Source organism: Amia ocellicauda, chromosome 9 (assembly GCF_036373705.1).
Source record: "Amia ocellicauda isolate fAmiCal2 chromosome 9, fAmiCal2.hap1, whole genome shotgun sequence".
NCBI classification, from domain to species: domain Eukaryota; kingdom Metazoa; phylum Chordata; class Actinopteri; order Amiiformes; family Amiidae; genus Amia; species Amia ocellicauda.
This window is the reverse complement of record NC_089858.1, coordinates 24,822,071-24,844,119: the sequence shown is the minus strand read 5'-3', so window position 1 is coordinate 24,844,119 and position 22,049 is coordinate 24,822,071. Positions and strand designations below refer to the sequence as shown.

Genomic DNA, 22,049 nt, shown 5'->3' with positions numbered 1-22,049 from the left:
AATATGGGCTGATGGTGATGATATACACATACACATACACAAACACACATACACACACACGATTATTATTCTCAATGCAAATACATTTAAAATTTTAAACAACTCGGCTGGTGCTTCAAGACAGGCTCTTGCATTCCCTCACCTCAAATCCTTTAGTGTTTTCTCCCAGAGCTTCAACTATCCCAGAGCACTCAAACCCTGGGACGAGAGGGGTTTTCGGAGGGTTATCAATATTTCCTTGCCGAACCATCAAGTCTAAGAAGTTCAAGCCACTGAAAAAAAATAATTAAATGTCTCTTAAACTCAAATGAGAGTACAAGCAGCAATATGACAGAGTTCAGCTGTACTTGAAAGCCAATCTTTGCTCTGAGAGTGCCAGTGGAGGAGGATGCTTCTCAGTAGTTACTCTGCTTGAAATGCTGTTCTTGACGCAGGCACATTAATTCCAAAATAGAAACGCCATATTTTGGAAAAGCAAGACAAAGTTACTATGCAAATAATCAAGGACACAGAAAAGTAAATTGATATGTATAGATGTTTCTATTTCAGGAGGGGAGAATGGGGGAGGAGCTGTGTGAGGTATCAAACCGGAACGGTAAGGGCAGAAATCTGAAACTGCGATCATCCACCTGGTTTGAAATTTGGCCATGAAATGTATCAAGCAAAGGAAGGGAGTTAAATTGCAGTCAGAACATGTAATCCAGCATTGCCTTTGGTACACCCACAAATCCTTTCGTCACTGGAGAGATTGGTCCTGAAAAGGGCCTTGACTCCACAGCAGTTTTAACAATAATTTGTCAACTGTAAAAAAAGACTAATCTGTAGTATGATGTGAACTTGCAGCAGCATTGTACTGTTGTGCACGGTAATGTTTTAGTGCCAGTACTAGCATAAGCACATAAGCACCTCAGCAAAATAAAAATTCGGAAACAATTCTGTATCATCATAGTGCAGGTTTACCTAATATGCCTTTAATGACTGCTCCGCAAAAACGCTGCTGCCTTGCGTTAAAGCACAAATAAATAAGTTAAAACCATTGAATGCATGCAGCAGTAGAACATGGATAATACAATTAATTGCTAAATGGATATGCTACAGAGAAAAACAAATGTTAAGCACAGGCATTAATTATTCTGCCTATTAGCTGTGGCATTCATACACAAATAAGTGCCCCTTTCTAACTGTCTCTACAAAACATGCCACATTCATTCTTAGTTACACTTCCAAGGACACAGGGTGGGTGTGTGTGGGGGTTTACTTGCAAATTTGTTATATAAAGAAGAACAGGCCCTTTCCTTTAAAATAACATTGCCTTATTATAAAAAATAATTATATCCAAGTTAAACTGGACAGCCATTACAGAAGAAATTATTCCAGAGCACAAAGGGAAAAAAACTAAAATGGAAAATTAAATTAACTGCCTCGAAATCCCTATTCGTCCAATGTCAACTTATATTATTTCTAGCAAAGCCTTCCTTCAGAAACAGTGTGTGGGAGGAAAGCAAACAAAACAGACACTGGATTATATTACATTATCAGCAATAGCCCACAAATTTAAGATACGAGGAAGAGGAGACTGGTATTCTGCTCTCCATAGATCTCTTTAGTAAAGGTGGATCAACAGATAACATTTTTTTTCACATAGCATGTATGCAAATTGGTAAACCACAAAGTCAATTCTCACCTGACTGCTTGACTTAACTCCCTCTTTTGGAGACAACATGCAAAGGCAGTCCAGAGCTACCCATAATAATCTTCAAGAAAAGGTATTGTGTTAAAACATTCTGTTGAAAAATACAAATATCCCCACCAGATTGATATAGGATTTACTTTGTTCTGGTGTCATTAATGGTATCAAAAACATATGAACATATGAAAGGTGTACTGTGTCAGATTGGGGCTGCTTCTCTCAAAGCACCGTCATCCACCTCCCTGTCAGAAAAGACATCAATACAGAATACATGATCTGTTCAACTAAATGCTGCCTGTTAGTCATTTTCCACACAGTGCAGGTCAGAAATGACAAACACAGACTAAAGACAAGAACAAATCAATACATCCAGAGACTCTCCTTAAGGCCTCATTTAATAGGTTTCAGCTATGATTCATAATCTTCTAATAATACACTTTATGGGTGTATAAGGGAAGAAATGTCAAATGTCTGCGTTAAATGCATCAACCTGTTTAAATATCACTTTAAGGTTCCATATTTTTAAGAAGGGGGGTATATTATATATTTCATATTTAAAAAAAAGCAATGTTGACTTTCCAATATTTCCAAATTTTAGGACACTGATGCCTAATTATATGTATGGGTAGGATTAATTCAGACAATGTATTTTGCATAGTTTCGTTTGGATGAAAGAAATGGCTGACCTTTATAAACAATACAAACTGACCTTTCTTTTCATAATGTGCACAGAAGCTACTATCGTTCTCTTTACTCCAAACGGAGCGCTGGAAACAATATAATCCCATAATATCCTAAATGTGTTTGCGTGGTTACATAATTTCTACAACATGCAATATTTATATATACGAGGTCGGGATATGGATGGTGGATACAAGTAGCAATATTTTAAGGTATTTGTTACTCGTTAATGCACTTTAGTGCGCTACTACTCTATGCGCAAACTTCGGAGTTGTGCTCCACACCGCATCCAGCGCTACCAGCAGGGACCGTCGTGCGCTTACAGGTCGCGTCCGTGTAGCGCAGATGTCCGCAGTTCTGCGCGGGTCTGCGTTATCCACCAATGGGATCGGTGGGAATCTGCCAATCTGCGCAGAACTGCGGAACTCTGCGCTACATGAACGCGACCATGGTGTAACGGTGACCTGCAACATGTGAAGCGCAGAAACTACGTGGTGGGAAAATGAAATGTTGCCTATCTCTGTGAAGTTTTATATCATACAACCATAATACTAATAATGTTTAAAATATCTCAAATTACCATGCTTTGACGCGGATTTTGACCTCCCCTTCCTGTGGTTCGGGCATTGCCTTCTTGGTGACCCGGAGTTTGTTGAGCCCCCCGAAGCCGGTGAGCACCACGGCTCGCATCTCTTTGGTGTCCACGACAGCCAGGACACTTTCCTGCTCCTTTCCTCCATTCTTCTCTATCATGTGCTCCGTCTCCTCGGTTTTCTCCACTCCTTCTTTTGCCATGTCTGTGAATTGCTTCTGCAGACGCCAGAGATGCCCTAGAGCCGCGCTATCCCTGCCCCTCCTGGTACCCGGTGTGCTGCGCAGGTCTGGAGCCACGGCGCGTACACGCAATGGCTGAACTGATGTTTTCTCTCCTACAGGCGAGTGATTACCGTAAAACTGAAAATAAACGTGCAGTCAAGACACGGCAGAAACGCACTTCTTCATCAGCCACTTGCACTTTTAACACGGTTCAATCATGTGTTGTTTGAATTCAGTTTTATTCACTTGTGTATTCTGTCATATTTGCGTTTTTTCCCTGGTAAATCATTCTGCAGGTTTAATTTATGGGATCAACAGATTTCAATAAGCAATAATACAAATACCCCTCTACACGATTATTGCATCGGCGTTCATTATTATAAACCCTAATTGTTTTTTTAGGCGCTGTGATCTGCATGTTTCTTTCATTCATTTTACTTTCAATTGAAATGTGAATATAAAGGCTGACTCTATCAGTGTCTTTCGATATTTATGCATTTAGAACAAGGGACTGACTTGGTCATTGACCACAATTCTTGATATTTTCAATTCTGTGTAAAACAATCAATTACATTTGATATGTATTCCATTCCAGGAATGAATACAATTGTTAATCCTATTAATATAATACTACTATTAATTGAATACATATTTTAACAGTGAATATTTACATACTGGCATTCTAACTAATCTGTTGAAATTCGATATATATATATATATATATATATATATATATATATATGCATTTTTTAATCTCAGAAATCAATTACTACATGCTTATTAATAGCTCTGCAGTTGTAAACACTATTTCATGGACACTACCTTTGATTTGATTTGTTTTGTTCCTATTTTCAAAATACCAGATGCTTGTTGATTGGTGTTTTCTGGTATTGTTTAAATTTGCAGATTAATGACTCGCCTCATTTATGTCTTCTAGGACAATGCTTTTAGCACAGTGCTTCACCTCACATTATGGCAACTATTGTGTTGAGAAGAACAAAACATTTGCAGAATCATCTTCATTCAAACACCATTTAATGGCTCATGCCGTAAGCTACCTCCCATAGCAAAGGACTACTTTTTTCTAGTGCTGCAATAAAAAGCCATTTCCTATCAAACACTAATGTCTGCAGAATAAAGCTCTATGATGAATACATCTAGCAGTAAATAAATCATCATTTTGAAAATTTTCTTTCTAAAATTGAACATTTAACTTTGCAAATAATAAGTAGCTGAAGTTGGGGAAAATAATGAAAAAATGTATGAGTTCTGTTTTTATTAATATTGATAAAAATACTGTACCATTCCATAATAATGTATTACAGTAAATCACACTTAATACAATTGTATATATCATGCAAATAATATAAATATATAGTGCATATATTATGAAACATAATATACTAGAAACATTAAGTAATTATCAATAATGCAAATACATCATTTATAAAAATATTCAGATATATCATGCTGCAGTGATAATGCTATACGAAAGGTATGTTTGTGTGTTATTTCAGGGCCATTAAATCCACTATTCAATGCTGAGTAGTAGGTGAGATCACTTTTTTCTCTCTCCAAGTGCTACATCTCTGATCTACCGCTCTTCATCAGCGAGTGACGCCTATGGCTACAAGTATTGCAGCCTGGTGATGTTGTTTCCATGGCAACCCTATTAACTAAATAAACAGTGGCCTGTGCATCACTACCTCGGGCCAGGAGACTTCGAATAGAAGTGCAAACACAAGTCTTGTGCTGGAGCCACATGCAATGAAGTCAGCAGACACTGGAGTTGAAAACGACAAATCGTTGTGAACGTCAAGTCAATCTCTTACGACAGGCAGAGATCACACTGTGTTAGAGAGACAGAATCAGAAGCAATATTTTGCATTCTATATATGTTTAATATTTATATATTTATATTTAATAGGAAAATGTATTACACTGTATAACACATTTTCTAAATTACTGAAATTAATTCCCACTGCAGCAAAATAATCCTTCTCCATATTTCCTGAGAAGATTGCAAAGATTAGTCACCAAGAGGCAAATTTCTAATCACAGACATTAGAAGGTAATTGCCTACATTTACACCCATAATGTCCCATTACCCGGCAGGGTGCTTCGCAAAACAGAAAGCTCTTGCTTTAAATTACACCCTTTCTTGCGCCGAGTGAAGTTCAGTTGTCCTAACTTTTATTTCCACTTGAAATGGCTTCATGGAAAACAAAAATAATAAGGATGACTTATGATTTTAAACAAAGGAAATGCTAAAGAATGACACACATTTATATAGGATGTATCATAACTCATGTAAACTTTAAATTCAATTAGCCAGCAGTAGTACTGTGTTGAAGGCTCATATCTTCAGATGTTGTCTTCACAGGTTGGAAGCTAAACACAGCTGGCCCTGTTCGGGAAACTGAAGGAAAATCAGGCTGCTGGAGGATATTTGAATGGTGGGCTAGGGGGGTGGTCCTCCTATTTTTTATAATTATAATTATTATTAATATTATGGGTAGCTTTTTTCAGCTTTGTATTGAATTAGATGTATAACCTGAACACAGCTTGACTGTATGAACGTTCACTTGAAAGACAGAAGAGCTGGATTCCTGAACACAAATATTAAATATCAATTATTTAAATTTCATACAAAAGGCAAATATTACATTGATACTTACGGATAAAATATTGAAATAAAGTATTAAAAGTGTAGAGTAGTGTTAGATCATGTTTAAAATTGTATTATGTACTGCTAGCATTATGGTAGGTTCATAGTCTACCATAATCTGGGGGTCTGAGGTGGGTTACGAGACACCTGAAAGGTCAAAGCCTGCTCCTCCACTGATCGAGACTGCGCTGGAAGTGAGGCAACGGGTCTTCAATATTAAAGCCTACTGGAAAACTAGGCTTCTTCTCCAGAGCTAAGACAGCTACAAGTAAAGCCAAGGTTGCAGTTAGTCCCCAAATCAGATAGGATTTCCCCGATTCATTGTCCTGGTATGTGAAGAAATGATTTCGCACAGGCTGGCCAGGCATTGCATGTGAAGTGTGGAGAGCCGGGTTTATGAAGTAGTCCAGAGGAACAGAGAAGATATCGCTTACTTCCTCTGGGTTGGGTTGAGCTTGGAAAGACTCCTTGATGAAAGCCACTACAGGTGTCACCACAATGCCTGTCTTCAAGAGGAAACAAAACAAATGGATATGCTTTGCAGGAAAGAATCATCCGGAAGTTTTCTTTTCTGATTTTACAAGCACGTCATAAACATGCACATATGGGCAGAACAGCTGTCTAATGTTGCCTCCCATTCCTTCAAGACGTTTAAACACCCTAGCAGGGTTTTTTTTTAATAAAGAGATTTAAATACATTCTCAACACCTGCCACCACAGACTGAAGTGGAAGAAAAGCATAGTCCTGAGAGTGTTTGCAGACCATATATATGTCTTTTTAAAAAATGAATTATGTAGGACCTCGATGGGTAAAGAATTAGGAATGTGTTACTGTGGTACTCTGCAGCGTATTTCTCTGATATGTTGGGTAGTGCGTGCTCCGTGACTGAACGATGCCATTGACACTGTCCCTGCAAATGCTTGTGTAGCCCAAGTGGAAACAGCAGAATTGCCACAGAAACCTAAGTGGATATCACTTGGCTCCAGCTATATAGACTTTAGGGAAGATTAATTGCAATGATTAATTCTCTTCGGACAGGAAAATGTTCATGAATAAACATTGCACAGCTTTTCTGTTTTCCTATCCTCTTCAAGACATTAAACCCAGCCTATCCTAAGAAGCTCTGCAGGCACTGCTCACCAGTCGTTGGGCAACTGTCCTGTCTGAAGTCTGCTCTCTCCTACATACAGAGGTGTTTACACTCTTCAGCCGAGAACATTTAGAAAAGGGAACTTTCACTCATGCATGCATAGCCCATCACTAGGCTTTTGTAGTAGCACACATCAGCAGAATGAGCATCCGATCAAGGAGAGCTGGTGGTCAGACCTAGTGATTCTGCAGAAATAATCATTTTAAAAAGAACAGGCTTGCGTAGAACAGTGTGTTTATCTGGAGGTCAGGGACAGTGCCTTTTGTTTTTCAGCGATGATCTTAAGAGACAACTGCACAGCAGGGCAAAACATTTACAGATTCCTTCATATTAGTTAAAAAGTGGACTCTGCATTTTGAAACAGTAGAAGACGTTTGTGTTTGTATGCATGTGTATGTGTATATATGTGTGAATTTGCAGGTAGAATTCAGTCTATCATATATCTCAGGGCCGTATCTGTACATTAAAATAGGTATATTTACCTTACTCATGACTGGAAAAAGCCTGCAGACAACCTCTACCTGATCTGGTGGCAAACCTATTTCCTCTCCAGCTTCTCTGAGAGCTGTGTCTATTTCATTGTGGTCCATTGGATCATATTTTCCCCCTGGAAAACACACTTCCCCGCCACTGGTGTTTAGCTTAGAGAAAGAACAAAAAAATTAAGAAAATGGGTTATGGGATAAAAATGTACTTCATAGAAAAACAGACTGTGGCCTGAAGAGGAATTATATAACTCAGGAAATGGCATATTTAACTGAAATAATAGTGTACAGCACAATGCATAATGAAAAATGGATCATAGCCTTCATGAAGTACACAAAACTGCAGTGCATTGTGACATAGGTCTTTATAGAGATTGGATATATCATACACACGGCTAAGTATGTCAACATGTGTACTGCATTTCATACCATGTTTTTTTGCTTGTTTATATGTATCCTCCCACCACTAAATACAGAAGTACTGCCTTTCTTGCCTGATAGAGTGTAACTCAGTCTGCAACCACTAAACCTTAAGCGCTCCCTGGGGATAAGAACTGATATGTATGCCATAAACCAGTAGCACAGCACACTAACCTCCTGTGACCGAACAGTCATAAGTACACGCAGTTCTCCATTCCTCACAAACAGTGGAATCAGCACAGATGCCTTTGGCAGGGAGGACAAGTAAGAAAATTTGCTTCCGATTTCATACTTCTTCAGCATGGCCTTGGTGGTTTCTGCAATGCTCATCCTAAACACAAGCAGAGTCATCGTCACAGCAGACAAGTGCAAATGCACGACAACATCGCCCCCCTGTGCTGTCACCGGGTAATGTCGCAGGAGTGCTTTGGTCGGATGAAAATCCACACTTTAATCTTCGTATATATTATGTTATCCTGTAATATACGTTACACGACCAATAAACATGTTGCACCTAGAATGAATACAGACTGCTGAATTGCATGCTCTGAACTCGAGCAAAACGATAGGCAACCCCACTCTCAGATCGTGCTTTTTATTTATAACCAAAGTGAAAGGTACGTGTATAGCTGAAAGACGTATATTGAAATGCAATGTTCAATATAACAGAACTAATATTAACAAAACGTCGACGTGGAAAGACACAAGAGCGAGTGAGCAGGCCGGTCACTTTTTCCACCTGCCTGATGTTATGGCTTAGCCCTAAACAATGCACTGTCTACATGTTAAAGAAGCTATACATGAATGATTACAACGCAACAAAGCCATGCTTACTCGATGGCGCCTACAGTGTCGAGACAGCGCGGCGGACAGACGTGCTCTCCTCCGGACAGACCCACGACAGGCGGAAGAGACAGTGAAATTGCGCGGCTCGTACAGCGTGGTGCCATCTGCCGGAGGGACATACTACATGTGTGCTTGGAAACGGTAGAAAACAACCACAAGGTCAACTATATCACATTATCAACACTACAAACAACAGCATAGAAAACCCAAGTCACTTAATGTGCAGGTTAGGCTATATGTATGATGTTCAGTTAACTTAGAAATATGCATTACAAATTAAAAATATTGCATTAAGGTGTTTGCTCATGAAGTAGCCTAACTTTAAAATGGTTCAGTGGAACGCAGTGCACTAATACTATCCCTTTAATATGAACAATATAATGTATAATATATACACACACAAAAAAAAATGTGATGCAGTTGATAGTATAATACTAGTGTACATATTGTATGGGCTTAGGTCAAACAGAAAGTGATACTGAAAGTAGTTTCAAAGTTTTGTCTCAAGAAAATAGGCTACTTGAAAGATCAGTCTGCAGTCTTGGGTAATTATTGAATATGTATACCTTAACCTGAAGATGTTCTGGACCCAAAAATTACTTTTAAAAAGGAGGTAAGCAAATGTTTTGGATCTCCAAAACTTAATTAGAGCTATTAAAGTTAAACTGAATCAGGCTTTTTCTGGCTACTTGAGTGTAGTTTCCTGTGCCTGTTTCCTTTTATATTCAGTATATTCTAAAATATATATACTTTTTAATGTACTTATATTTTAATGTAATATTATAGTTGAGTCAAGTTTAGCTTAAAATATAATGTTATGTGAGAATGCTGATGGAATCAATTAAATTAAATCGTAGTGCAAATTTAAGTTTCCTTTCCTGTCACTAAAAACTCACTTCCTTATATTGCACCTAGAATGAATACCATTGAGTTCTGGTTAACAAATTAATAGTTCTGGAAAGTATGGAGTTACACAAGGTTATTATAGTTTGTGTGTGTTATATAATATTTCTTAAAAGATCAGTTAAGCCATGTTGTTAAACTGGGCTGTATTTGTTAAAGTAGGTAATCTAGTTTGCTGTGGAAAAAGTACAGCTAAAGGATATGAGGTAGGCCTGGACAATGTGTTTATCGCCATAAACCTCTTGCCTTTGGTATCTCTTAGTGGAATCAATATGACTACCTGACTTGGTTCCTGTAGGCAGCTAAAGAAACAATTAAATATCGCACTCCTCACACTAAGGAACACAGCTTTCTAGAGAGATTTCTATTCAAAGCTTAACTGGGTGTTTTTCAGTGATGCACAATGAAGGAGTTTGTGTAACCTGTGTTGGTGAGATGTGTTTATAAGCATCAAATGTCTACACAAAAAAGGAAGTAAAATACTTTTCTACACTGCTGCATGCTAGATGCAATTCACTACTTATCTTGCTTTAAAATAACTACAGATTTAATGTTCCACAGGTGGCTAGAAATCAACATCCATATGTTCTAGATCTGCACTGCACTGCTTCCCGTGTCCTGCTGATAATATAGGTATGTTTAAAGTTTTTTACTGTTATTATTATTTTTTATTATGGCAGTTATACACTCACCTAAAGGATTATTAGGAACACCTGTTCAATTTCTCATTAACGCAATTATCTAACCAACCAATCACATGGCAGTTGCTTCAATGCATTTAGGGGTGTGGTCCTGGTCAAGACAATCTCCTGAACTCCAAACTGAATGTCTGAATGGGAAAGAAAGGTGATTTAAGCAATTTTGAGCGTGGCATGGTTGTTGGTGCCAGACGGGCCGGTCTGAGTATTTCACAATCTGCTCAGTTACTGGGATTTTCACGCACAACCATTTCTATGGTTTACAAAGAAAGGTGTGAAAAGGGAAAAAATCCAGTATGCGGCAGTCCTGTGGGCGAAAATGCCTTGTTGATGCTAGAGGTCAGAGGAGAATGGGCCGACTGATTCAAGCTGATAGAAGAGCAACTTTGACTGAAATAACCACTCATTACAACCGAGGTATGCAGCAAAGCATTTGTGAAGCCACAACACATACAACCTTGAGGCGGATGGGCTACAACAGCAGAAGACCCCACCGGGTACCACTCATCTCCACTACAAATAGGAAAAAGAGGCTACAATTTGCACAAGCTCACCAAAATTGGACAGTTGAAGACTGGAAAAATGTTGCCTGGTCTGATGAGTCTCGATTTCTGTTGAGACATTCAGATGGTAGAGTCAGAATTTGGCGTAAACAGAATGAGAACATAGATCCATCATGCCTTGTTACCACTGTGCAGGCTGGTGGTGGTGGTGTAATGGTGTGGGGGATGTTTTCTTGGCACACTTTAGGCCCCTTTGTGCCAATTGGGCATCGTTTAAATGCCACGGCCTACCTGAGCATTGTTTCTGACCATGTCCATCCCTTTATGACCACCATGTACCCATCCTCTGATGGCTACTTCCAGCAGGATAATGCACCATGTCACAAAGGTCCAATCATTTCAAATTGGTTTCTTGAACATGACAATGAGTTCACTGTACTAAACTGGCCCCCACAGTCACCAGATCTCAACCCAATAGAGCATGTTTGGGATGTGGTGGAACGGGAGCTTCGTGCCCTGGATGTGCATCCCACAAATCTCCATCAACTGCAAGATGCTATCCTATCAATATGGGCCAACATTTCTAAAGAATGCTTTCAGCACCTTGTTGAATCAATGCCAGGTAGAATTAAGGCAGTTCTGAAGGCGAAAGGGGGTCAAACACAGTATTAGTATGGTGTTCCTAATAATCCTTTAGGTGAGTGTATTTGTAATTGAACCAATATTATTTCAAAATGTTCTTCTCAAAGTTGTTTTTGTAGATGTAGTTTTCATGAAGCAGTCCAAATACTTAATATAACTTATTATATAATATGCAGATATTCTCCATGAAACTCACAACTGCAAAAGTTTTGAAGCTTTTTGGAAGTTATCACTGTTGTAGTTACATCTAGTTTGTTTAAGGTGTTAAAGGTGTGCCTCTATCTAAAATATGAGTTCTGCTTTATTTACCTTCAGGTAGCTTGTTTAAGTGGTAATACAATTATTTTTTTAACTGTTTAGGTGCAGGCAGCTTCTTAAAGATACAGCTTTTGTTTTTCAAAATGGAGGCACAAGGGCAGGAATTATTGTGTGAGAAAGTCGTTGACCTACTGAAAGAAATTTCAGAGCTCAGACTAAACGGCAAGGATAGGAAAAACACAGAGGTGCAGAGCAAAGAGAAGGAGATTCGCACTCTTCTGGGAGCAACACCAAACAAGTGGATCTCTCCAGATAAAACTATCGAAGAACTGGAAGGCTTCCTGAAGAACTTTCTCAAAGAATTGGAGACTTCTGTACCCACCAATGTAGACATAGGTGGTACTGAGGTGATAAGCAATGCATCTGGAGGCCTGGCATTGAAGGGGATTTATTTAAGCAAGGATCTGCAGGAGCTGTCAAGAGAGCGAAAAATGGTTCTGAATGTGCCAGAGAAAGTGACACTTGTTGGCTCCAGTAAAGTTATGGAGGATTTGACCATTAATTTTGAGTCTGTAAACCAGGAACAGCATTTTCAGCAGTGCGTGAACAGAATGGGCCTCAGCATTTCTGGTGGCATTAAGGTAAACAGATGGGGCATTAGTGTGGCTGTCAAGGCAGGGCATGATTCATCCCAGCTGGAAGACACAACCAAGTCATCCAACAAAGAATCAGCCTATGCATCTGTTCTTAAATACTCATTTGTTCCAACAGCAAGCTGTGAAATCCACTTACAAAACCTTAGATTATCAGAGCCAGCATTAGAAAGCCTTAAGCAGCTTCAGAAAACCCTTAACTATGAAAACTCAGATGACCTGAACCACAAACTGTGCACAGAGTTTCTACAGTCATACGGGTCACATGTGAACTGCGGTATGGTTACCTTTGGGGGTGTTTATGAGATAAAAGCAGAAACCTCAAAGTTCAAGCAAGACGAGAAGGACAGCAGCTTCAAAATACTGAATGACATCATCAACATGTCTACCAACCTCGACATCTTTGGAACAGTTGTGCTTGACAATTCCATTCTGAGAACCTCCTCATCTTGTAATATCAGTACCAGCTACACGGATGAACAACTGAAAAACACCAAAGTGACTATACGTAAAATTGGTGGTTCTGCTACAGCAGCAGACCTCACAGAGTGGAAAACATTTTTGCTTTCTCATCCAGCAACTTGGCATGTAATTGACAGGGGCCACATTGACAACTTACAGCCAATTTGGAATATACTGTGCAACCATATAAGTGATTTAGGCAATTGTCAACAATTAGCAAGAGCCCTGAGGAAGTGCTGGGAAAGGGAGACTCAGTTGTTTGACATGCATTTAATGAATTCAAAGGCACATTTCATAAGTGAAATTGAGAAGAAACTAGCAAATGTTCATAATTGGAACCAGCTACCTGACAAAGAATTCCTTAAAAGCTGTGAGGGGTACGTCACTGAGTGTGTATCTCTGAAAGTAAACGAACCTTCCTCAGACTCACTGTGGTATGAATATTTTATCTGCAATCGAGAGGCACAGGTCTTCATTGAAAGAGCAGCAATGTGCATAAAGGCTTCTGAAAACAAAATGTATTTGTCAATAATGATTTCAAACTTACTCGAGCCTATGAAACTCATTCAAGTGAATAAATTCCCAAACATCTCCCAGATTCTGATGAAAATTCAGGACTCTGGAGTTGTGGGAAAACATCTTGGGGTCCACACTTTCGCAACTGCAAAGGAATATGTGAAGGAAGCAAAGAAGGAGTTTGTAAAAGCTGACCCCAGTGATAGTGAGCTACAGCGTAAATTGTGCTTAGATCTCCAAAAAATAATTGATGCTCTACAGCTAAATCTCAAGAGAAAAGAAAATAATGCAGGTATTTTGTTGACTGGGATTCTCTACCCAGTGTTCAGTGAACCCTGTGGGAACTCCAGATATACTCTGTCATTTAAAGACTGGGATTTCCTTCTCAGTCAAATGGACAAAATGGAGAGCATTGTGGAAACACTGCAATCTTTACATTTAGCACAGGCTCAAGCCTTGGTAATCTTGGAAGCTTTAAACGCATTAACAGAGTATGGCTGGCAGGAAACTGATTGCATTGCTGGAGTTCAAAGAATGTGCACAAAGCTGGGAAAAGAGATGTCTCCAAAGGTGAAAGGAGCCGTTTTCACTGAACATGGCACTGTGATAACTGACTTAAAAATCCTCAAAGATCAACTTACTTGTCTCTATAAAAATGAACTCTCCACAGGGGCAAAGAAGGCTTCTGAGCAGAAAAAGGAGATTGGTGATCTTTTGAGCAAGTTGGATCAGGAAGATGCTGGGGCAGCCCCTCAATCGCCTTTGGTCTTCGAAGATCATGATGTTACCATGCAAGAACTTCTGCAACAACTGGGAGTGAAGGAATACTATCCAGGGAAACTCACAATATCCAAAGTACTGGAAATTGGAGCAGACTCGCTGAGGGATCACACCAGCACTGAGTCCTGCCAAATTATGTGGAATTTTATCAGAAAAGTTATCATGGTTCATTCTACTGCAAGGAAAGCAGCATACGTCCCAGAAAAGTCTGAAAATACTATGGAAGAGAGGAATGAGACAAATGAGTGTGATACTCTAGATGTCGATGAATTATTCCAAGATGCAGCTGTATCCTCAGATACCTCCATCCATCCTCTTGACCTCATTGTCCTGACCATACTGTGTTCTGACCAATTCTTGCAGCAGGAGTTGATGTGCAAAATGGCCATGTGCCAATTTGCACTTCCTCTTCTGATGCCTAATGGTTTTGGTAACACTACTTTCCTCCTGTGGGCCTTGAGAAGCATTGTGAAAAAATGGTCACTGTCTTCTCAAGTGATGAGCAAAGTATTTGCAGAAGATAATATGGTCAACGTTTCTATACCAACAGTAGCATTTGTTCGACTTGGTGCTTGCAATGTATCAAAATCAAAGATGCTAAATGAATTTTTGAGTGATGGTCAGCTCAACAACTTTGTTAACTGCTCTATGGAGCAAGGTGACGTAGAGAGGAAAATCTCCAAAGGACTCGCTGAAATTTGCTGGTACCTTCCCAGTGGAAATGCCACATTAGATTTTTTCACAGATGCCTTTGCTGTAATCAACCTTCGAGGAGATGCTAAAAACCACAGAAACCAATTCAATTTTTTAAACGAAGTCTCTTCTGCCATCTTTATTTTTGTTGGGAATCTTGGCAAAGAAGAAAACGATATCCTGAAATCTCTGTCACATTCAAAGTCAAAACTCTTCCTTATTCTTACTCCCTGTGCTCAGGATTTAGCTGAAACCAAAAGTCAATTGAAAGATTTGATTCTTTGCTTGAATTTGACAAAAAAACAATTTCTTAAATTTGGAATATCTGCAAAAGACTTCATAACCCATCTTCGTGAAAGGGTAAAAGGCATCCTACCTTCAACAAGAAATGATCAGAAAAAATTGAGCTTAGAAGAAATGGCTGATGTTGCAAGGAGACATTCATTTTTGGTGGATGAAGATACTGAAAATTGCAAAAAGGGCAAAGAGAATGTGAAAGAAATCCTCTCTTTGATAGAAACAGAAGATGTGGCACAGTTTAGGAGAGAGAATCTGCATTTTCAGGGAGATCACTGGAAACAATGGTCCAAAATTGACAAAGAACAGAATCGCTTAAAAAAACGTGGAACACAACCTTCTGGTCAGTACATCTCTGATCTGGAACTCAAAAAGAATAAACTGAGAGAACAACAACTTGGGAATAAAGTGTCCAAATTCATGGTTAAGTTCATCACTGAAATTCACAGCAAAGACCAATCCAGACTGTTTTTTCTACAGTGGCTAAAGATTCAACTTGATTCCAGATCAAGGAAGAACCTGAGGATATTGCACAACAGGTATAAGGAGCTTTGTGAGCAGTCTGGAGTCCAAAATGAAAAGCTAAAAGACCTTGACAAGATTATTTCTGAAAGCTCCCTAGGGATAGAGCATTTACTGCGTGAAATGGGGCAAATTTATGAGGCTGTTGAAAGTCACAGCTTAGAACCACAGAAAAACGAATATCAGCAGCTGCCACATTGTGCAGCTCAGCTAATGCTCAATGGGATTCCTTTGGAATTAATGGATGGAGATGCTTCCAACATTCCAATCCATTGGATCACTAATGTGTTGGATGAGCTTGGCAATATAGTTGACAAAGGAAGCAGAATGTTTGTGATAACAGTTCTTGGAGTACAGAGTACTGGAAAATCCACTCTCCTAAACACTATGTTTGGACTGCAGTTTGCAGTGAGCAGTGGACGCTGCACCCGAGGAGCATTCATTCAGCTCCTCAAGGTTAAAGGGGACTACACACATAAACTGGGGTGTGACTACATAATGGTAATAGACACTGAGGGGCTGAAAGCACCCGAATTATCCCAACAAGATGACAGTTATGAACATGACAATGAACTAGCAACACTGGTGATTGGATTAAGCGATCTGACATTAATAAACATGGCAATGGAAAACTACTGCGAGATGAAAGATGTGCTACAGATTGCAGTACACGCCTTCATTCGGATGAGAGAAGTTGGACGTAAACCTCATTGCCAGTTTATCCATCAAAACGTGGGAGATGTGACTGCCCACGAAAGGAACATCAGGGACTGCAGACACTTCTTTGACCAACTCAACGAAATGACCAAATCTGCAGCAAGGATGGAGAACAGAGAGGAGCAATACGCAACATTTGCAGATGTTATGGAATACAACCCATCGAAGAACAACTGGTACATTGCAAGCCTCTGGCATGGCAACCCACCTATGGCAGCAGTGAACACTGGCTATTGTGAGAACATCCTTGATTTAAAACGGTACATCTTTGATTGTCTGGAGCAACGTCAGAGTGCCTGGAAAGCCTTCACAATCCAAGATTTCAGCAAATGGATGAAAGATGTCTGGAAAGCAGTGAAGAAGGAAAACTTCATTTTCAGTTTCAGGAACAGCTTAGTAGCTGAGGCTTACAATGGACTTTCCCTAAGTTACTGTGAGTGGGAGTGGGAGTTGAGGAAAGACCTGCTTTCTTGGACACAGCAGTCAGAGAACAAAATTGGGAACGCCTTGCAGTCTGCTGTGAACAACATGTTGCCAGAGCTTCAGCAGGACCTAAACAGATTAATAACTGAGAAGATAGGAACCTGTAAACAGAAACTTGAAACATACTTCAGCAGTGGGATGGATAATGTGCATTTAATAGAGAGGTACAAGGCAGAGTTTCAACTTGGTCTGGATATCTTAGCCAAGGAGCTAAAGAACAGTGCAATTGATAAATGTTTGGATACTATTTCCAGACAGAAAGGGTTGCTAGAACTAAACAGTGTTCAGAAAGGATACCAGCAGGAGGTTGAGAACCAGGTGAATATCCTCTTGTCAATTTGCAAACAAAAGAAAAAGGAACTACAAGAGGATGAGCTGGAATTGGAGTTTGAAGACATGTGGCGTCAGGTAACTTCAAAGTTACCACATTCATCTGCTGGCAAAAAAGATATCGTTCTTGACATGGAGAATGCTCTTCGGGATACAATGCAAGCCCATACAGTGTCAATTCAAACAAGTCTGATTAAGGAAGACCACTTAGATGAATTCAGTGTCAAACAGGATCATATAGATCTTAAGACTATCAAAGCAAAAACACCTCTATTCATCAAAAAGCATATACAAGGATGGGAAATGTCATGTGCTGAGCAAACAAAGGAACTGTTCATCCATAACATTATACAATTTCTTGATGAAAAAGAAAAGGGTGGCATGAATTATGACCAAAATTACTGCAGGGAAACACTGAGAACCATCGACGAGCTCGTAAGGAATCACTCCTCTGACACTTTCAAATTAAATGAAAACTTCAAGGCTGATTTCAAACTGTATATCAGTGGTTTTGCTGTATCCCGTTTCCAGAAAATGCAAGACAGGTTCTACAAGGAGAATGACCCAATGGAGAAACTTGAGCAGCAGAAACAGAGGTATCTGGAAATCTTCAAAGACACCTACTGCAGGCGTGACCAGACCCAGAAGAAGGCAGACATGTTTTGTGAAGACTGTTTAAAGCCAGCAATATTGCAGCGAATTGAAACACATCTAGGAGCTTCTGTACTGGAAGACGTAAGATGTAATAGAACTTCCCTTGCTCTTTCCACCAGCAAATTTTTTCAAGCTGCTCTTCTGCTGCACTTGATGCAGGAAGACCAATTCCAGGAGTATTACCGCTACATCAATCATTATGAAGACTACGCATCAGACTGGATAAAGGACCGGGTTATTAAACATTGTACTACTCTGAATCCTGATGGGAACTCCAGATTTGTTGAACTTGCCATTCACATCCTGAAACAGATAACACATGCAGCAAAGGAAGCCATTAAAGATGCCAGCACTTGTACCATATCTACATTGATTGGGGACCTTCTGGAAGCCTTTGTAAAGAAAATGGAAAAAGAACTTGTGATTCCCACAGACAAACTGGACATCGTTGTCTTTCAGAATGATGGGAATATCAAACACTTTGCTGAAGCTGTGCTCGTCAGCATCGACGAACTGGAAAAAGCCCTGGAGGAAGAAATCGGGAAGTGGGAAGTGACAAAAGTGCTTTTTAACCTGCCCACTAAACCAGCAGAAGAGCTAATCAACTCTCTGCTTAACTGCAAGAAGCAGTGTCCTTTTTGTGGAGTTCCATGTGAACGAGCAGGGCCAAAACATTCAGAGCATTTCTCTGAGTACCATATTCCTGATGGCTTATGTGGCTATGCAAATACTGCTACAGAAAAGCTATCAACTGAAATATGCACAACATCAGTGACTTCGGGGGAGATGTTTATCAATGAAGACACAGACTATAATTATGTGTTGTACAGGAGATACAAATCAGTTAATGAATACTACAATTCATGGCAAATCCAGGCAGATAGTAGTTACAGTGCATCTTCCTACTGGAAGTGGATTTTCTATAGATTCAACCATCAGTTTGCTGAGAAATATAAGAGAGACCCTGCTGATGTCCCAGAGGGATGGAATATAAGCGAACAGCAAGTGAAAAAAGATCTGGAAGACACCTATAAAGTCAACCTGGATTCTCTCATATAACATGCCAAAGGAAGTAGTCTCATAGATTGATCAAATGTATGCATGCTTACAGTTCATATTTTAGTATTGCTGCCTTATTGTGTGTAAATGTGCTTAATGTGTTCATATTGATAGTGCAATAGGAATTATAGTCAGAAAAAGGAAAATAATGTTAATTCTTTCATGTTAAGCACCATTTTGGATGTCTGTATAAGCCTACCCAAAAAGAGACCACTAGGCAATAACAGCATACTTGAAATGTTACTTTAGTACTGTTTGATCTGTCATGATTTTTTTAGTTTGCTAAAACGTGTGCAAATTACACTTCTGAATCTTTAATTTGAATGAGCTACAATGCTTCAATGCTCTTATGCTTTAATTTTAATACTTAATACTGGGTAAGGGGGTCTAATTTTTTAAATGATAAAATACTGATTAATTAGTTGTGAAATACAATGAACAAAAAACTGCATAAATGTACTGATGTATTATTACAAATAAAGCACCCAGGAATCAACTTTAGTCTTTTATTATTAAAATATACATCCACCTACAAATCTGCAGCTCTCTCTATAAAAATGATCACATCTGTGTTGGCAAAATACATCAACTCAAAAACATGTACAAATGACCATACACTTAAAACACTTCCATAGTTTTAGTTTTCTGCATCAGGACAAACAATACCTATATTTCAACCTGACAGTCTCCTTCTAATGAAGGTCAAAATGTCATTATTTGGCCAGATGTAGATTTCAAATTTGGAATGGTAAACTGTCCTTGTTTATTAAATGTTTGAAAATTTAATTATAATGAATAAGGAAGAATTGTCACAGCATTTGAGAGATTTTATTGTCTCCCTGATACAGAATGGGAAATCATGGAAGAACAACATACAGGCTAAGCACTCTTCTTTTGTTTTTACTGGTAATGGTCCATACTGGAGGATACAGTCATTGCACCCTGCTGAAAAAGGAAGTTCCACTCATTTCAGAATAAGAACCATTAATAACCACCCCTAGACATAAAATAGTCAGCTTGTCAACCACTTCAAGTGTAATTCCATTAATCTTAGTGTAATTCTTTCCATACATACAGAAAGTAATAAAATGTGCATTTTTCAGTCCATGAACTGTTTAAATATAGATTACAGCATATATTTATTACATCTTCATATTAATCTGAATTTTTTCTTTGGCAAATAATTGTTGGTTATTATTATATAATTTGGTATAGACGGTACCACTCCTGACTTTCTACACAACTTGGACTGCTGGTTTTACAGGCTGAACTTAGTCTTCGCTCTAATGCTGCTGTGTGCGTGTTTTGCAATTCAGAATTTGTGAGTCACTATCAGACCTGTCAGAAGGATGCAGCAGCTCACAAATAATAATATAAACTTGAACATTTAAATAATCTCATTATGAAGCAACTGTCCACAAATATCTAAAATCATATAGTTGTTACAATCAGAAACATATATATTTATACATATATTATTTTGTAAGTCCTGCCTTACAATGCTTACAACTCCAGTTTACAAATGAAACCAAATAACTGTAATGATGAAAGCCTTCCAGATTTGAATTATTCTTGTTTTCAGGGTTTACATGTACTGCTGTGATCTTCATTACTTTCTCCATTATTTGCCTTCATTTTCTGTCCTTTGTCCATGATCTACTTGCCAGGCAGGTAATTTCATCATAATCAGAACAATTGTCTTGGTCCTATTGTTTGGGAACAGCAGTAAATATCCTCAGTCCATGCATTGCTTGGATCTCATCTTTGAGCGCCTACAAAAAGAAGGAAAGATGCAATTTCACACAGCAGTGTGGGCCATTGAGTTGTACATGTCTCAGAAGAAACACTGCCACAAAGACAACTTTTCATTAACTTAACATTTCTATGTTGACCAAACACTTGTAAGTTAATTTAATACAATAGTGTACTGACAACAAATACTGATATTACAAATGAAAATAAATGTTGTTCAAATGAAGAAATTACCTGGTTAACTAGCTGATGTTGCTGGACTGTTCTTTTACCTTTAAATTCATCCGATTCAATGTGTATTTCATACATGGCTCCACAGCCACCTAGAAAAAATATACACGTTACATTTACACAACCAAGATGCATATCTGTGACAATAAACAGGGTCAATTAGGGTTTAGAAGCACACTTTGCTTATACAGAATAAGTTTCCTTTGAAGACAGAATACTTGTAACATACCTAAACATTTATCTCATGACAAAAAAAGAAAGAAAAAGGCAAAAAGCATGCAAAAAAACATCAAAGATCAAACTGTATATTGCATTATTAATTTCCTCAGTTGTACTTGCCTGAAATATCCACAACTTTGAGGGAAGTGGCTTGTGGGAATTTTTCCTTCAATCTCTGCACAATGCGTACTTCTCCATCCGTGTGGGATGACATCGCTCTTTGCATGTGCCTTCTCACTAAAAGAGCCTGGATACAATAAAATCATGTGCTGCACTACAATATTTTGTATGACCACTGAAAAAAATGCAAAAGTACTAAAGATCAACAGGAATACAATTAAGGGTAAATGTTGGTCATATTTAAAATATCATGAACGTTGACGTTTTAACGGCTTTCCTTAGTAGTACTGCGGAATTTATATTACAAATAATGATTTCTACAGAAAATTAGAACATGATAACATCTTAAGGCTTCAGTTGCACTTGACCTAGATGAAGACTTTGACTTTACTTACTTCACCTCTTCGAAGTAGCCTGGCAAGCGAACTCATGATGAAGTCCAATGCTTAACTCTCACCGGGAAATAAATAACGTCAATGCAGCTACTAATCGTTCCTTTAAAAAGGCATGTCTCTTCAAAGTCACTTATTCGCTTTTTCTGCAGTGTGGAGTCGCACGAATATGACGTCACTGCTGCGCTGCGCCACCGCCCTTTCTTTTGCAATGTGTTGCTTGTGCTGCTCTCTACAGTCTCGGAGGCAATCTGCATTTTGTATACTTGTACTGCTCCATTGTGTTTGTACAAATCCAGAACAATATGACATTTCATTGTGTTGAACATGTAGCGATGTCAGCATCATTACATATAACTTATTGGCACAGGAATGCATCTTTACTGTGTATGATTGGTGGAGGAAATC

General features: G+C 38.8%; 4 protein-coding genes across 6 annotated transcripts in view; 1 reads left to right on the top strand and 3 right to left on the bottom strand.

The window, feature by feature from the left end:
• The window catches only part of vat1l (vesicle amine transport 1-like), a 49,320-nt gene extending 46,035 nt beyond the window's left edge, over positions 1-3,285 (bottom strand). For both annotated transcript variants that reach the window (XM_066713821.1, XM_066713819.1), the window contains exons 1-2: positions 2,952-3,285; positions 143-272 (exon numbers count right to left, since the gene is read on the bottom strand). In XM_066713821.1, the coding sequence (XP_066569918.1) occupies positions 143-272; positions 2,952-3,166 (345 nt within the window). In that variant the 5' untranslated portion in view covers positions 3,167-3,285. The remainder of the gene's footprint in view (positions 1-142; positions 273-2,951) is intronic.
• Positions 3,286-4,435: 1,150 nt separating this feature from the next.
• nudt7 (nudix (nucleoside diphosphate linked moiety X)-type motif 7) lies at positions 4,436-8,886 on the bottom strand. The gene is made up of 4 exons (XM_066713818.1): positions 8,746-8,886; positions 8,086-8,242; positions 7,489-7,647; positions 4,436-6,361 (listed from the first exon to the last, which is right to left on the bottom strand). Exons 1-4 carry the CDS (start codon positions 8,874-8,876, stop codon positions 6,011-6,013), a joined length of 798 nt encoding a protein of 265 aa, XP_066569915.1. The 5' UTR covers positions 8,877-8,886; the 3' UTR covers positions 4,436-6,010.
• A 378-nt stretch (positions 8,887-9,264) lies between these two features.
• On the top strand, positions 9,265-19,423 carry LOC136759020 (interferon-induced very large GTPase 1). The gene is made up of 3 exons (XM_066713815.1): positions 9,265-9,370; positions 10,222-10,293; positions 11,864-19,423. The coding sequence occupies exon 3, from the start codon at positions 11,905-11,907 to the stop codon at positions 18,925-18,927; it is 7,023 nt and encodes a 2,340-aa protein (XP_066569912.1). The 5' UTR covers positions 9,265-9,370; positions 10,222-10,293; positions 11,864-11,904; the 3' UTR covers positions 18,928-19,423.
• bola3 (bolA family member 3) lies at positions 19,420-21,818 on the bottom strand. Of its 2 annotated transcripts, none has more exons than XM_066713817.1 (4): positions 21,645-21,818; positions 21,250-21,424; positions 20,914-21,002; positions 19,420-20,699 (listed from the first exon to the last, which is right to left on the bottom strand). In XM_066713817.1, exons 2-4 carry the CDS (start codon positions 21,353-21,355, stop codon positions 20,634-20,636), a joined length of 261 nt encoding a protein of 86 aa, XP_066569914.1. In that variant the 5' UTR covers positions 21,356-21,424; positions 21,645-21,818; the 3' UTR covers positions 19,420-20,633. The 2 variants fall into 2 exon arrangements, with proteins under 2 accessions (XP_066569914.1, XP_066569913.1); XM_066713816.1 differs by having other exon boundaries at positions 21,250-21,376.
• Between the last annotated feature and the right edge of the window lie 231 nt (positions 21,819-22,049).

Coding starts and splice junctions, on each gene's coding strand:
- LOC136759020 (XM_066713815.1), top strand. CDS start 11,905: ATGGAGGCACAAGGGCAGGAATTATTGTGTGAGAAAGTCGTTGACCTA.
- nudt7 (XM_066713818.1), bottom strand. CDS start 8,876: ATGTCCCTCCGGCAGATGGCACCACGCTGTACGAGCCGCGCAATTTCA. Junction 8,243..8,745: donor GACACTGTAGGCGCCATCGA/GTAAGCATGGCT, acceptor GCTTGTGTTTAG/GATGAGCATTGCAGAAACCA. Junction 6,362..7,488: donor TTTTTCCAGTCATGAGTAAG/GTAAATATACCT, acceptor TTCCTCTTGAAG/ACAGGCATTGTGGTGACACC.
- bola3 (XM_066713816.1), bottom strand. CDS start 21,680: ATGAGTTCGCTTGCCAGGCTACTTCGAAGAGGTGAA. Junction 21,377..21,644: donor GGCTACTTCGAAGAGGTGAA/GTAAGTAAAGTC, acceptor TATTGTATCCAG/GCTCTTTTAGTGAGAAGGCA. Junction 21,003..21,249: donor CAAAGTTGTGGATATTTCAG/GCAAGTACAACT, acceptor TATTTTTTCTAG/GTGGCTGTGGAGCCATGTAT.